This window comes from Pimephales promelas, chromosome 6 (assembly GCF_988280905.1).
Source record: "Pimephales promelas chromosome 6, fPimPro1.hap1.1, whole genome shotgun sequence".
NCBI classification, from domain to species: Eukaryota; Metazoa; Chordata; class Actinopteri; order Cypriniformes; family Leuciscidae; genus Pimephales; species Pimephales promelas.
The window spans coordinates 16,351,631-16,368,380 of NC_142774.1; the positions used below are offsets into that span (position 1 = coordinate 16,351,631).

A 16,750-nucleotide genomic window follows, 5' to 3' on the forward strand; every position below is an offset into this window, starting at 1 on the left:
TAAATCCAAGTTTTGATTTTCAAAGATTTATTATAAAAACAGATAGTTTTTTTCCCAAAATGCAATAAATCCATTATTTTTTTTTTTTCAAAATGCAATTGATCAAAATAAAATTTTATACACATTGAATTTGTTTTCTTGTGCATGGGAAATCCATTGCTTTAATATAACAATATTCGGTAACACTTTACGGTAAGGGTACATGGATTATGAATTCATGTATAAATAAATGCATGAATTATGCATTCATTCATACATTAATATCATCACGAACTAACATCGTTTTTTTTTTTTTTTAACAGTTCAACATTTTTCATTCATGACTTCATGGATAAACAACACTTTAATTAAAACATTAACTAAGATGAGCACATCATGAATTATGATTTATTAAGCATGATCTAACGTTACTTTTGCATATCGCTGTTGTCAACCTTGGGACGTCGCCTCTGAACTTTTTGACGGCGATCAGCTGTAAAATGGCTTGGTCCTGCTCGGTTTTCATTGACTTTGAATAAAACAACTGAAAGTTTTTTAAAAGATCCCGTGGGGTCAGTGTGTCAGCGTGACAGAAGTTTGATGCTGTCGTGTGAGAACAAGCAACAGCCGGCATTTCCTCCTCCCGAATGCCTCATCTTCTTAATCTCCTCACGTAAATGATTCGATTTCGATGTCACGTTTACCCATGCAGGATGCCTTACCCTCCGCAGGTTCACCAATGCTGTCAAAATTATTAATTTTTTTGTTTGTTTGTTGATCTAAAAGTACAAAATAGATGAGTAAACCTAGGAAGCTGGAATTAAAGCGCTGCCGTTACGGTTTACATTGTGTGGAATGGTGAGCTGTGATTGGTTGAGCAGATGTAGGAAGACTGGCGTTTGTCGCGGTTTGGAAAGAAAGGGAGAAAACATTACATAATAACACGGCGGATATCGCATTTTACGTAAAATTAAACATTGACTTTTCAAGACCGACCAGATACAAAACAGATTTTTACAGTAGCCTAACTCATTTTTTTTTTTTTATTGCGTTTGTAGCGTTTTGGAACCAAACTCTACATTTATTTATTTAAAGTATGTATTTTTACACATGTAATTAAATAAATATTTTAAGAGTTATTAAGATTAATTAATAAGAAAAAAAAGTAGATCAGATCATGAGCTGCCTAAAGATTCCCATCCCTACTGTACAATGATTTATTGCTTGTCTTTGTCGACTAATACAGAAGGTAAAGAACTTAAAGTAATCGCACATTAAATCGCAACCGCAATATTGGTTTAAAAAAAAATCGCAATTAGATTATTTTCCATTATCGTTCAGCCCTGATGCATGAGCTTGTCCTTGAGGTGTTTGTGAAGTGATGCCTCAGTAAGTGTTGTTAGCTCTATCTGCTAATACATTTCCATTACACTAAGTGGTCTTCAGACAATTGTCACACCAGAGGGTGTACTCACAGCATCAGCTACTGACGCAGCGTTGAAGTGAAACTACTGTGTAAAAATACAGATCTCTTTAGCCAGGCATTCACGTAATACATCTCATTACCTTGTACTCCAGTTATATCAGATCAAATGCACATGATTATATTTCCTTGAAAAGTTATGAACATCAGCAAAGCTAATTATTTTCCATTTGCTTTTCAGTTTTATCTCGGGATGCCCATCTCGAGGTAACTAGAGAGTACGCCAGCTCCAGTTTGGATCACAACACCTGTGAAGAGATGAATCCAACTCCACCACTGCTAAATTTTATACATTGTATTCATTATATTCGCAACTTGTAATAATTACTTCACTGAGATTATTTTTTTTGCCTAAAATTAATACGTCGCATTAGCTACCTGCATAATTTGTATATGAATCTGAATTATAAGGTTGACATGCATTTTCAGGTAAGCATGCTTTGAAATATGTATTGTGAAAAGCGCTATACAAATAAATGTGAATTGATTTGATTTACAGATTTAAAGGAAACTAAACTCAAAGCACTGAGATGGTTTATTTGGAGTGTAATTTGGTTATTTGCAAAAAAAAAAAAAAAAAAAAAACCTATTGAGGCTCTTGACACAAATAAAAAAAAAATCCTTACATTTGTTTGTTCTACATAAACAATAGCATGCTTGAGCAGCGGAGCACCACTGAATCCTAATAACAGGAAATAAGAGATTGATGGCTTTTGTTTTGTATGCTCAAGATATGATCAAATATGTTTCTTCAAGCGTGCATCTTTGTGTTGATGCAAAAGCAATTCTTGTGAAATGTCAATCTGAACTCTTTTAAAAAGTCACCTGCCACATTAGCTTAACTTTGACACATGGTAATAAGAGAAATGTTGGGATTCTAATGCTTTGCTGCTGAATTTGAATGAGCTATCTGACATTTACTTGATTGGTTCGATGTTTCCGTCTTGACTCTTTCAGTCCTGGAGCAAAGTAAACTTAAAAGCAGAACACACATTCAATATGTACCTTTCCAACAATCCCTCACAGCTGGCAGAACAGATCATCGATGCAACACAGTGGAGAATCAAAACACGGCAGGAAAGGAAAGCAAACGGCAAACAAGTGTTGATTTAACGGATAAAAAAGTGTGCATGTTGGAGACACCTGGCAGAAGAAAACAACAAAAAAGAGAGATATTTGCCAAAGGAACCTAGAGTTTATGATCAGGGGATAAAGATACAGGAGACCAATGTATTAATGCAGACACAACAATATTTGCCTTGCTTTCCAGCTGCAGTCAGCGCTGATTAGGATCAAGACTGAAGAAAGCTCCTTCCAAGGCCCAAGTAAACAACAGGCTTTGGGGACAAAGCGCCTTTTGCAAGCTTAAGAATCAGCCCCGCTTGTTTTTTCCGTCATCCATATCAAAATATATAAATCCAAAAGCTGGTTATTACATTTCCCAGACATATGTGTACACTCAATTTGGATAATTGCACAACCTGACTAGAGATTAATGTGAAAAATCTGACATATTGGTATAGATGCTAAAAAAGGGCATACATTTTATATGGAACCAACAATTCATGATTTACTGGTGCAAAATGCATAAGAGAACATCATGTCATGGTCAAGGTTAGTCACACACTCAAATGAGTAATAAAATAACAAAGCACGTTAAAAAAAATTCTAGCAAAATTGTAATTTGTTCATTTTAACTTCTGCATGTTGCATTGTGTTAAAGGTGAACTGTAATTACTTAGCTATTAGCAGCAATGTGGAGGACACATTTTACTAATTCTAATATGACAAATGTGCAATTCATTTATGCATACAATAACTCAATTATAAAATGTGCAGTATACAACTAGAGCAGTGCTTTTCAACCAGGGAGCCTCAGCAAACTTCCAGGGGGCTCCGGTACGCCTTAAAATTATTTAAAAGTAGTTATAATATATCAATCTTATTCAACATGATTAAAAATGTCAACATTTAACTGACATCATTTTTTTTTTTAAATGCAATTTTGTGAGTTACAACAATTGTGACAGCACAATATAGCTTTTGACATGTTTTTTTTTCTATTTGATACTGCATATTAGAGTATTTAACATACTGTATGTGCTTTCCCATTTCAAACACAGCATTAATAATGTTTCTGAAATACTCAAATCTTTTGTTCATTTAATCAAAATGATTTATTTATTTATTTATTATTTATATCTATGTTGAATTATGTGTTTTTTTTAACATTATGCACAGAGGGTTACATCATATCCTATCAAAACGTGGATTACACCTGTAATGGCAGATAACACAAAAGGCTCTTTATAAATAGGCCTATAAATAACTCTGAAAGCACAGCAGAATGACTTAATTGAAATCGAATATGGCACTATCTGTCCATCGTCATGTGCACACTGATCAGGTCATCTGCAACTTTTAAACCGCCCAAACTGCACTCTGCTCGTCCCCGAAAGCTGCTGAAAGAGGTTTGAATCAACGATTCATCAATTTTGACTGTGCTAAGTTTATGTTCTCCAATACGTACTTTATGAAAGATGTAGTACTATATCGGAAGTCAAAGCGCAAAAAAAAGATTAGCACATTTTTCTTCTTGTTCATTTCCTAATGTCAGATTACCGCACAGCAGCATGTATCAATAAATGACACATTTTGGCTGTGGTCTGTGTGAAATGCCTGCTAATTACGTTGTTTATTCTCATCACTTATATTGGCCACTTTTTGCACTTAAATTGGCTTAATTTTTACTGTCGACATAAAAAATTAAGCATGTGTTTTTCCAAGGGTTAAAGTCATTGGCTAATTTCTTTTTTCATTTAAAAACTTTCCACCTGGGCATTTTAGTCATATTTGCTAAGTCTCTTGAATGTAGTTGTGCTGTTTTGATCTGTTTTCCTGGGAAATGTATTTATTTTTATTTTATTTTATTTTGTCATGGGTATTTTGTTTTAGGGGATAAAAATGGTGCTTATCTACCATGATTGACAAGGAAATAAAATATCACATTATTTTGACAGTTTTCTTGGAGTGGGTGGGTTTTGGTGAGCTTTGGGCTGAAAATCCTCAACCCAATTTGGCAACACTAGGTCGGCAGAATTTTTTTTTTTTTTTTTTTTTAGCATAATAACCCTTTTATTTAAAGGCTTAATATCCTGTAGTCTGTTGCATTGCAGATGTGCCGGTCTGAAAAGAGTTCTCTCACTGATACGCTCATTGTGCTTTGTGGAGTTTTTACGTGTTTTATTGACTCGATATTGTTTCTAATTCAAATGTGGTGACATTTGAGTCACAAAAAGTCACAAAACCACAAACCCTTTAGGAATACACCCTAAAAATGGCTTACTTGTTGTTGTACGCTAAACAGTGATTTAAATATTTTGACATAAAAAAATTACACACTTCATCTTTAAGAGATTAGAAATGTACAATGGAACGATTGACTTATCTATAGGCTTTTAAGTTGAACAACTTGCTTGTCAAAAAGAGAATGTGAAAAGCTTTTCAAACCCTTACAGCTACAATGTAGCATAGCGGGCAATGAGATTCTAAAGCACCACAGCAGTGGGAGGCACCCCAGAGCATTAGCCCAGCAACAGTAGATACGGTCTCTCCAGGCACATGTCAAATGAATAGAATGTACAAATCCTTCATAATACATTAGGCAAACAATATCAGGATGATGTACTGCATCTTGGGATTCTGAAGTGTGCAAACAGTGAACACTTCTGGTGTCCCATAAAGCCAAGAGAGCTGAAGAGCAAACAAATTCACAACTTCACAAACAAATTAAGAGTGCAGGGAGCTACTAAGAAAGTTGTTTCATGTGGATAAAAACAACTTTTTTTAATAGGTGTGCACAGTATCATCACCATATTGCTTAGTATTGGATTTTTATATTGGTATCATTTAATATTGAATATACAATTGTGCATGCTATCCCAGAGAAATTAAAAATCAAAAATGAGACCTCTTTAAAGGGGGGGTTGATTGCGATTTCACTTTTTTCATTTTAAATTGTGTGTAATGTTGCTGTTGGTCCATAAACAGTATCTGCAAAGTTGCAGTGCTGAAAGTTTAGTGTAAGCAGAGATTTCATCTTTTAAAAATCAGGAAGTTTAATGCCTACAAAAACGACTCGATTGGGACTACAACACTAACCCATACATTTACATCAACCCTCCCTCAGGAATATGCAAAAAAGGGCATGGCCACATTTCTGCGGCTCGTCGAGTGTGTTATGTTAACCCAGCTGTCAGGTCTTCTGTGTTCGGACTTCCCATGGATGCTGTAGTTCGTCAGCAATGGATACAATTTATGTTTGATTATGTTCCTGAAAATGACGATCCTAATTTAGCTCTGTGCTGCGCATTTTACGGAAGACAGCTTCCAGAATCTCCACGAATTCAATGCCGGATTCAACAAGAAACTGTTACTAAAACATGAAGCAGTTCCAACTTTAAAACCAGAGGCAGCAGTTGTTGGGCCACAACCTGTAAGTAGGCTAAGACTTCATCATTTTAAATATATTTGCAATTATAATTTCAGACATAGCCTTGTGTTTTAATTTTATCAAATGCGAATGCGAGCGCTGGCTTTATAGCCACTAGGCTAGTTATGCTATTTTGTGTTTACGACAAATGCGTACAAACATTACGGACCTGAATTTTGTACAAGTACTCATGTTATAAATTTATTTTTCATGTATATACTTTATGATGTTATTTTTGATTTGATCAAGAACGTAAACCAATGCCAACACTGTTTGTGTATGTAATGTTAGTAGCCAGTCAGTTCAATGCTATTTTGTAAAAAAAAACGTGTATAAAGTTAAAAAATATAGGCAAATTAGCATTCAGAAACGTTTTGTAAGAGCCGTGTGTGGTGAGGTTCTGCTTGACTCTCTTCATCGCCGCTTTCTGGGTCTGATACTGGCTCATACTGATACTGCAGTATCAATACCATTATTTACATTGGACCGGAGCACATGCACGTTTCGCCGTAAAGGTTAATCGGAGTTAAGTATCAACGTGAGCTACAGTTTAGCCAATCACAACACACCGGCCCAAACTAGCCAATCTGAGCCCACTGCCCGTTTCTGAGGGAGTGAAGTCAACCAGTCGTTCAGAGGACAGAGGAGAAAGCGGCTGACAATAAAGGTGAAATGTATGAAAAATCAGACTTTTTAAAAAAGAAAAAACACAATTCATGTTATATTGCGCCCCATAAACACAATCATGCAAAAAAAAAAAAAAAAAAAAAGCAGTAAACCACGCCTTTAACATCTCAAATGTTTATCCTAGACAAAAATGAGGGTACTTCAATATCAAACAGGGATTTTTACTTGAGTCTCCTGCTTCTCTCACCCTTGGTCTCTCGCAATGGTCTCCTTCAAAGTTTTAGAAGAGATCTCAGCATGTGGTCAGATTTTTTTTTTTTTCCTAAATTAAAGACCCCTGTGGTCTCATATTTGTCTCCTCCTAAGTTTCTGACAATATCTCAACAACATCACACAGGCTTAGACTTTTTTCACCTAGAGAAGTGCTCACATTTGTCTCATATCATGTTTAGAATAGACTGCAACGACTTTACAAATTATGCACCAGGTCAATTACTTTAAATACACCAAAGTAAAAAACAATTCATACATTCAGAGTTTAAGCCTATTAAAAGTTAAGCAGAAATAAGGTTAAAGTCAGTCTTAATTTCTGACACACAAGAGAATATATCTGCACAATTAATGTGCATAGGGCATATCATTTGTTCTTGGAAATAGTATTGCACCTGATGCCTTTATGAAAAACGAACTTACAGAAGTCTTAAGCTTACTGGAGCTTACTTTGCTGAAAGACACATTAAATGTCTAACGACTCAATCATTGACCACTCTGATTATTAATATATATTATACAGTATGATAGCAGTGTTTGAGTTCATACTGAGGCATTTGATTTTCAAAGTTGTTGAGATCTCTTGCAAACTTTAGAGGAACTTTAGAGTAAACTTTTTTTGTATGTTAATATTCTGAAATGTATAATGGTATTTAAATTATAGACCATTTCACAAGATGTAAACAACACTGGTCCAGAAGCACTTCCTGTTTCAGTTTTTTAACACTACAAAAAAAGCTGGGATAAAATACAACCAACAGAACATTTAAAACTGAACCAAAAAGTTAAACAAACATCTTTAAGATGTTTTCTTTACATGTGAAATAAAGAAAACAGTTACAAACTGAAACAGGAAGTGTTTCTGGACCAGTCTTGTTTACATCTTGTGAAATGGTCTATAGTTTCAATATTTACAATATTAAGAATATTAAAAAAGGTTTCTCCTATCTGAAGACAAAACTGACACATGATGAGACATATAAGAGAATCACCACTTAGTATCTTGAGCTTAGATAAACCTCAGTCAGAGCCTTAGCCGTGTAGGCAGCAGTGCCTCATGCATTGCCATACTATTGACAGTGGATTATTATTTATTTATTTATTGTCCAGGAAATTTTGCGCAAATGTTGGTAATGTGCCCCTGCACCTTTAGCAGTCATAACAAATAATTATCGGTTTATCGGTATTGGCCAAAACTGTACAATCATTGCATCCCTACTGTCAAAAAAACAGTTTTTCTGTTTTGCACGATGGTTATAAGAACATACAATATCAACCTGGAACTTACACAGCTGGATCCCTAAAGATCAAACTTCACCAACAGTTGAGAAGTTTTTCATGAAATTCGGTACATACTCTGAAAGTCTGTCTCTCGATTTCTCAGCTTAAGTCCCCGACTCACACAAACAAACAAACACCATGCTGAGCAACTGGTCTCTGATGGACAGGGGAGAGCTGATTATGGATTCACTTTGCAGCGGGAGCCGCCCTGACGCTGGGGATTTGATTAGGGCTTTGACAGGTGCCAGTGCGATTGCAGCCTTAATCTGAGGAGTGATCTGCTTAGATAATGCGCAAAATGGAAGAAAGAGACTGAGGTGGCAGGAAACAGGGGGAGCCAGGTTGTAGAGATGCACCGAACGCCCCGTGACAGCAGAGCTTTACTTTTGATGTACTCACTAAGTCTAAATTATATCGCAGACAGCATGCTATCTTAAGAGTGATACTTCATCTGGTGCATCTAACAAATCCTGAGAAAGATACTGAACATGAGTGCATTTCACACTACAGAATCTTTAAAGCACTTGGAGAATGGTTGAAATGCTCAGTTACTGCATAATAATGAGGGGAATGTAATGATGCCTCTGACTGCCATTGCCATCTCCTATTCTCTCACATGTACAGAAAACCTCCCCACAGGCTGCGGCAGCATGAACCGGGTCAATCACTGATGTCTCTATCATGGCTGTCCCTTCTCTCATCTACTTTCATCTGCTGTCAGAAATGGGGCTTTTCTCAGTCAATCAAAAACGAAGTAAAGATGGGCTGTGTGACCAAAATCTTAGGTATGAGAATTTTATACCTTCTTAATCACAACCAATGTACCACCAGCAAGTGTTGTAGTATGGAATATCACTTTTATGTTGCTTTTGTTTTTATACTATATAGAGGAGCTGGTATCGAGTGGCACACATTTCAGAAAAAAAAAAATGGCCTTTTAGTCATTATACTTCTTCTCCACCAGTTACAAGCTTTGCACATTGACAAGCAACATTCAGACTGGAATACAATATGCGAATGGAATGGAGTGACAGTAATTTTCCTTCCCATCTGAAATTATTCTTTAAATCCCTTCGATTTTTACTCCAGGTTGCCCATTTCCGAGCAAATTTGATGCCAAAGAAAAAAAGACGCTGCATTTGCTCTTGGCCCCCGGCAATATCACAGCTCACATACCCTGATATGAATTATACACAAAAAACACAGGCAAGCTGAGTGATCAAATACTGAAATATCCCAATGGTGTTATATTTAATAGCGGTCTTGGAAACACACTTGAATAACCAAGGGTAACAGGGCCAAAAGGCCAGAACTACTATAATCATTTTATTATATATGACATAGTTATTTTTCAAAATGTGTTATAGCAAACATATGTTTGGATAATCCTATGAAAAGGCCCTATTTTAATGATCTGAAACACAAGTATCAAGCGTGAAGTGCAAGTAACTTTGTAGCCGGGTTTTGGACTCTGTTGCTTTTTTACCTGCGGGAAAGGTAAGTTTAAAGTTTTTCTTTCAAGTTTAAAAGGGGTTGGTCTGAAATAGCTTCTTTATTCATAGGTGTTGTTTGGGCGTAACGTGAAATAAACCAATCAGAGAGTCATCCAACATACCCTTTAAGAGCAGGTGTGCATGTTGCATGGCGGATTGTTATTATTATGGCGAAATTACCAGGCGCACACCAGGACCGTTCACAGCCTAGGAGACCGACGTTCTTGTCAGGGCAGTGAAAGAAAGAGAAGTGACATTGTATGGGGATGGGAGATAAAAAAATTTCCTGGTTCTTGACGGACAAACTAATTTGTCAGATGTCCTTATATACATATGTGTCTTGCCACTATTGGGCAAACAGGTTTGATCCATCATTACTACAATTAGCCTGAAAAATTTCGGCAAATGTGTAATCTAGATTTAGGCCTACATATTTTTTTACATCATCATGGACACCACAATGATTTCCTTCATGTGTTAATATTTTTCCTTGTTATAATGTATGATTTGCAAAAATAAAAACTGCTGCATCTGTGTTGATGAGAGAATCAAAGTCTATGCGCGTTGTACAGCCGCTACATTATGGCCAAACATGCACCCTTAAAATAGCATTATGAACAACGCGCAACACACCACTGACTTTAGACTAGTATTTTTCTGGTCAGTTGTGGAATTATTTTCTGCAAAATAGCACTAGGTAATGTTTGCGCCAAAACACGCCTCCTTTTTGAGCCGACCCGTCCAGGGAGCGCAAGTTCATTTCCTAGTTTACTGACGTGCATCTGTGAAGGGAAAAGGCCACTTTGCGCGGGTGCAAAATAGGAGTCAGTGTACAAAGTCATTTGTGCCGGGTGCAAGATAGGGCCTTTAGTCACTTAATTACTAAATAATCAATTATTAATTAATTTACAATTGTGGTCAGAATTATTGGCACCCCTGGTAAATATGATCAAAGATGGCGGTAAAAAAAATCTGCATAGTTTATCTGTATTCATCACAATGAGTAAAACCAAAGAATATAGATTCAGATTCAGTAAAAAGATTGTTGAGCTTCACAAAGTAGAAAATATTTGTAATAAAATAGCTAAAGCATTGAAAATTAAACCATGATCATGGTTAAATATAGTGCTGGATCTTTAATGTTGTGGACCTATTATTTTGTTGGAGGTCCTGGACATCTTGTTCTGATACAAAACCTGAAGGCCTCTGCTAGAAATCTTATAATGGGCTGTGGTTGGATCTTCCATTAGGAGAACGATCCAAAACAAACATCAAAAGCAACATAAAAATGTGTCACGGAGCACAAAATTAAGTTTCTGCCATGGCAGGTCCACTCCACTGACCTGAACCCTATATAAAATGAGTGGGGTGAACTGAAGAGAAGACGCACCAACATTGAGCTGGGAATCTGGGAATCTGAAGGATCTGGAGAGAATTTGTATGGAAGAATGGTCTCTGATCTCTTGTCAGGTGTTCTCCAAACTCATCGGGCATTATAAGAGAAAAGAGTTGTTATCCTGACAAAAAGAGGTAGCAAAAAGTATTTAATAAAAGGGTGCTAATAATTATGGCCAATGTGGTTTTAAGAAAAGAATTTATTTCATAATGTGATTTTCCCCCCACTTTTAATTATTTTACTTCAATGAAAGGTTAGATTTTTTTGTGATTTTTTTTTAATGATAGATCAACAATAAACAACGCAGATTTATTTTTACAACCATCTTTGATCATATTTACCAGGAGTGCCAACAATATCTGACCACAACTGTATTTAATGGATCTTGATGGACCCAGAACAAAATTTAAAACTATGCATAACAAATGAATAAAAAGTCAGGCCACAGTGCAAAAACAGTGGCTTTGCAAACACTGTTAAGACCAAAGTCTCAACACAATAAAATTCTGAGTCACGTAAAAATGTGACCACACATCAGTTGAATTCTATAATAATGTGACAAGTTGTCATGTTGCTTGGTAAACATTGACAACATTACACCACTTCCATACCGGACACGAGTGGCATATCAAAAATTAATCGGTCCCTTCATAATCATAAGGCTGCACTGGAAGCACTTGTCCACCATACAGTTTGCAGACAGAGTAAACTTTATTTTCCTGCTTGGTGACATATTTTCTAAAATTAATAACCACAGATACATTAGATTACAGATTCCTGGGATTAAACTGGTTAATACAATTTTACACTCAATTCTTCTGGAGGTGCAGAAGGGACATACAAAGTTGGTACAGATTCTTTTTTTTTTTTTTCAGGAGCAGCTCCTTGGCAAAACCAGCTTCATACTCATCCCTCGTTTATAAAGCAGTCTGGTGAGAAATGATTTGTGAATCGCGCAAATATTAAAGCATTGACGTTGATCATGGGGATTATTCTCTACGAAAACAAAACTCAGCCAATGAGTCTTCAGTGGTTCGGATTTATGAACATCAAAATAACTGCTGTGTTCGTTATTACACCCAAGAACAGAACACCTCAATCTCTTAGAAGCCATTCTGCTCTAGTGTATCAATAATAGCGAACTATGAAGACAGCTCGCTCAGGGCAGGGATGTGTTGAAAAGCTGTTGTCAATCAACAATCGTGGGAGGGGAATCCGACCGTGTGACTTCACACGGTCAAACGGCTCAATTTGAGGCAGGTAAAACATAAGGAGATTAAAACAAAAACACTGGATATATTTTTATCATAATATGATGGCTGTGTACAGGCACTGCCAACACACATTTCAGTACAATCAACTTGAAAACGTGCATGTACCATTGTAAGACCCCTTTAAAGAATTAACACCAAATCAGCATATTACAATGATTTAAGGATCATGTGATGCTGAAGAACTGGAGAAATGGCTGCTACAACAGCTTTGCCATCACAGGATAAAATATATAGAAAATCTATTTTAAATTGCAAACATTTTTTTTTAATCAAATAAAGGCAGACTTGTGAGCATAAGTTACTTCTTCAAAAACATTTTAAAATATTATGACCCCAACCTTTTAAATGTAGGGTATTCATGCAGTACGTATACATACATTTACTGGCAAACCCTATGGTGGATAGAGGTGGGATTCAGAAAGCAGGATTTAGAGTTAGAACTTACCAAGACAGAGACCATCACTTTCCTCATAGCCAATGCTGCAGACACAACGCCCCAGTGGAACCAGCCAATCACCATCAGCACCACAGTACAGCTTAGGTGTGTCACGTTCTTCTGCGTTCTCGACACACGCCCCCCTGACCTCCACCAACGAAGAGGAATCCACCCGCGGGACAGTGTCGGGAAAGGCGGCAAGGTTTCTCAGGGTAGAGGGACATTTTTTGTAATAAACTCTCACAGACACCAGGGCGATACATGCGCCCACATCCTGGAAGGCCAAGTAGAAACCCTTACGAGATATTGGTCCTACTTCCCGCACTTCGGTATTCAGCCTCAGAACACGATCGCCCAGATCTGTCTGTGTGAAACTCTCATCGGCGGCAATAGTATCGATTTTAGCATACTCGTTTGGATGAAAATGAGCATTGGCACCATGTGGCTCATCTGTCTCAAAGTAGTGGAGGTTAAAAGTCTCCTTACAGGTGCCAGAGACCCAGGGGATGCTGTTGCAGTCCCGCAGAGTGAAGCGAAGCTCAACATAGATCTTCTGTGCAGCCTGACGGGGTATCCAGTTTGTACGGAGCCAGTTGTTCTGGTTGGGCTCCATTACGTGGCACACCTGGAAGGTGTGGATGGGCCGGTTAAGCTCATCCATCTCTGTGATGGCGTCCCACTGTGGAGAGCAAAGGACAAAGGAATGAGAAGATAGATAGTGGGATAGTTGGAGAAAGCAATAGAAAGGAGTGAATGCTCAGGAAGGCTACTCTGAGATCTCTATGGGATTCAGAGCAGCTGGAGCACAGAGAAATCATATTGAAGTTAGCTTCATAAAATTTACATAAAAACTTTTGTTTCAAACAAACATGGAATGACAAACAAGCAAGGAAAACTATTTAACTCAACAAAGGCATAATGAACGACACTCGCCTCATTCATTGAGGTGGTAAAACAAGTTCTTTTTTACATGCACGATTTATTGGATTAAAATTTAAATGAAATAGAAAAAAAATTGCATGGCAAAGTACATGGTTAAATATTTGACCGCTTAAGCAACTTAATAGAAGTAATGCATGGAATTACAGGCATATGTTGTTTAAATTGTGTTTAAACATGCATACGTCCATTCAAGTTTGTATATGTGTACAAAGAGAATCGCAATGCTGACAAAACTTGTATACTGTATATATATATATATATATATATATATATATATATAGTTGCTGCATGACTTCTGGATTTGAAATAAAAATAGTGAGTAGGCCTATGTGTTTGTGCCGCGGAATGGGATTGAATGGGATTGATAGAGAAGGCAGACGACAGACCGGCGGCGACGTCACAATAGGAATGTATACCTTACGGCGATGTGGCGACGGCGTATGTGAGAAATCCATAAAACAATCAGATGTCTGAACTAGACTATACTTTGATTTCACTACTATTTCACGTAGTTAGCACTATTTAGCATCACTGTTTGTCGGCACGTGGGACTGCAACAGTTAGCATTAAATCGCCTCAGATAAGTTAGTGTCCGAGATACTTTACCTATGGTTATAACTGACGTTTGAAACACTGTAAATGCGTCTGCCAAATGAATAAATGTAAGAAGACTGATCTGTGAGATCATTGGTCGCACGTCAGAGGCACCCGCGCGCAAAAGAAAAAAAAAATTCGAATTTTTCTACTTTCAATATTAAATAATAATAATAATTAAAAACAAAATGACTGAATTAGAATTTCTACTGAACTGAATTTCGGTTTCAATTACTTTACAATTAATCATCCAGCCCAACATTTTAGTATGAAGTTATAGATGAAGCATGATTTATTTGTGAAAAAAATGTGCACACCACCACGCAGATTTTAATCACAAATTTGTGTGTACAGACAATTAGTGTGCAAGACATTGTTTGCTCCTACTCAACATATCTCTTCCCATTTACTTCATTGTCACATCCAGACTCCTTACTGCCGTTTCAATTTAATTTTTTGGTAGTACCTCTATCTTGTAATGTGCTACACTAAGACTATGGGAATCTATTGAGGCTGGCAAGGCAAAAAAAAAGCCAATAGATTTACCAAAGCCACGAGCTACAGCTGAATCAAACAGTAGCCAAGTGAAAGGACATCTGGCCATGCTGCTCTGCTTTGAGCAACTTTCTACATTGTTCTCTCTTTCACACTTATTTTTTTTTTCTTTTCAAACACATTCTTTTGCAAATATTTAGTCTACTTTTCCAAACACTACCAAAATCTTGTCAACGTGCTCACACTCTCTTTCCCACGTTTTCACTTTCTTTTTCACAAATTCTAATAATTCTGACCTTTTTATTTTCCAACCACTCTCTTTTCTCTCAACCAGTCTTTTTCTTCACTTTTTACACTTTACTCTATTATGTACTATTCCTTTACTACAAATGTCTATCCTCCAATCACCTATTTCCTTTTCTATGTCTTTTTATTACTTATCTCCCTAATCTTTCTCCCTCTGATAATTAATTAGGAAGGACGCACTCCATTAGCACTAAACCCTCTACTTATTCATTTCCATTATTGCAGTGATAAGCTAAGCCTTCCCTAATAGCCTCTCAATCAGAAACTTGGTGCATCATAGCCCTGATGTGTGCCGATAGATCCACACAATAGACTTCTGTTTGCAAATGATTTTTTTTGGGGGGTTAAATATACTATACTATATACTATATATACTAAATATAGTATACTTGTTGAGTGTTCATTTTTGACACTGTAAGTAATTATTATCTATTGTGCCCTTATTTTTTTCCGTAAATTTTGGAGCAGTGGAATTCTTAGTTTATCCCGATTCTAGTAAAAGCTATTAATAACAGATATACTGTAATGAAACCAGGGTTCAACATTAAGCCAGGTCATGTGCTTGTCTTTCAGACAACTAAATCAGTCATTTACTTGTCTGAGTAAAAAAGTTGCCTTTCGGAATTTATTTAAATTTTTTGTGTGTTGTCTGGAAATTTTTGTGCGTTGTAAAATTATTCTGAAGCAATATTATCATCAGTGTTTGATCTATTTATTTATTATCATCAGCTTTGATCTATTTAAATCTGCATATTTTAATATCTATATTATAGTATATACAGATATTGAATCTATACAGATATTATAGTATAGATATACAGCATCTATATTATAATACCCACCACCCCCTCCCCCCTTTCTTTTGTGTGTTCCCTCATTTGTTTAGATTTCTCCTCGAGAGGCTGCGTGAGCCTCAACGCCTTGTTAATCAACTGTCAACTGTCAATCGCAACTTTCAATAAATACAATAAAATCAGAATTTCTCTCTCTTTTTTTTCTTCTAATTTTTTTTTGTTATAATGACATTCTAGTCACCAAGTAACCAAATAAGAACATTTGGGGAGTAACTGTGCAGTCTACGTTGTAGATCAAAACATCCAAGTATTGTAAACTTAAATTATTTCTCTCCTCATAGGAAAATATAAAGGGAACCAGTGGCAAATTGGTCTACTAGGTTTTAACATCATCCCTGCAGCATTCTACAATTTAGTATTAGACCTTTATTTTTATTTTATTTTTTGGTCTTGAGTAACCGAATTGCTTGTACATTCGTAGGTTTATAAAATACCCTGGATCCTGTGGATTGTGAACAAACATTATTTTACAGTTGTAAAAAAAATAAATAAACATTAATACTCTAATGCTGAGTGTAATAATACTCTACTAATGTTTAGCAAACTTGTCATTATCCCCTGGCCCTGACAGGTCATATAATGTTATTCATAAAGGCATCAAAGCTATAAATTGACCTCAATGCAGCACACTGACTCTGGGTAGTTTTATATATGTCCTGATACTATAATCTCCTCTCACCCTGCCACTGCCTTCCAGCCTTTTGATTCTCATCCGCTTTTTTTGTTGGTGGTAAAATGAGCCATTTAGAAGAACGGGGAGGCAGCAGCGTGCTTTCAATCTCCTGCTAGAAAGTGACCGGATACATCTAGGAACACTGTGGCGGGGAT

At 36.5% G+C, this 16,750-nt stretch overlaps 1 protein-coding gene across 3 annotated transcripts in view; it reads right to left on the reverse strand.

Annotated features, from left to right (window-relative positions):
- The window catches only part of epha6 (eph receptor A6), a 164,155-nt gene that overhangs the window by 114,437 nt on the left and 32,968 nt on the right, over positions 1 to 16,750 (reverse strand). For all 3 annotated transcript variants that reach the window (XM_039649533.2, XM_039649534.2, XM_089132185.1), the window contains exon 3: positions 12,741 to 13,410. In XM_039649533.2, coding sequence (XP_039505467.2) covers positions 12,741 to 13,410 — 670 coding nt within the window. The remainder of the gene's footprint in view (positions 1 to 12,740; positions 13,411 to 16,750) is intronic.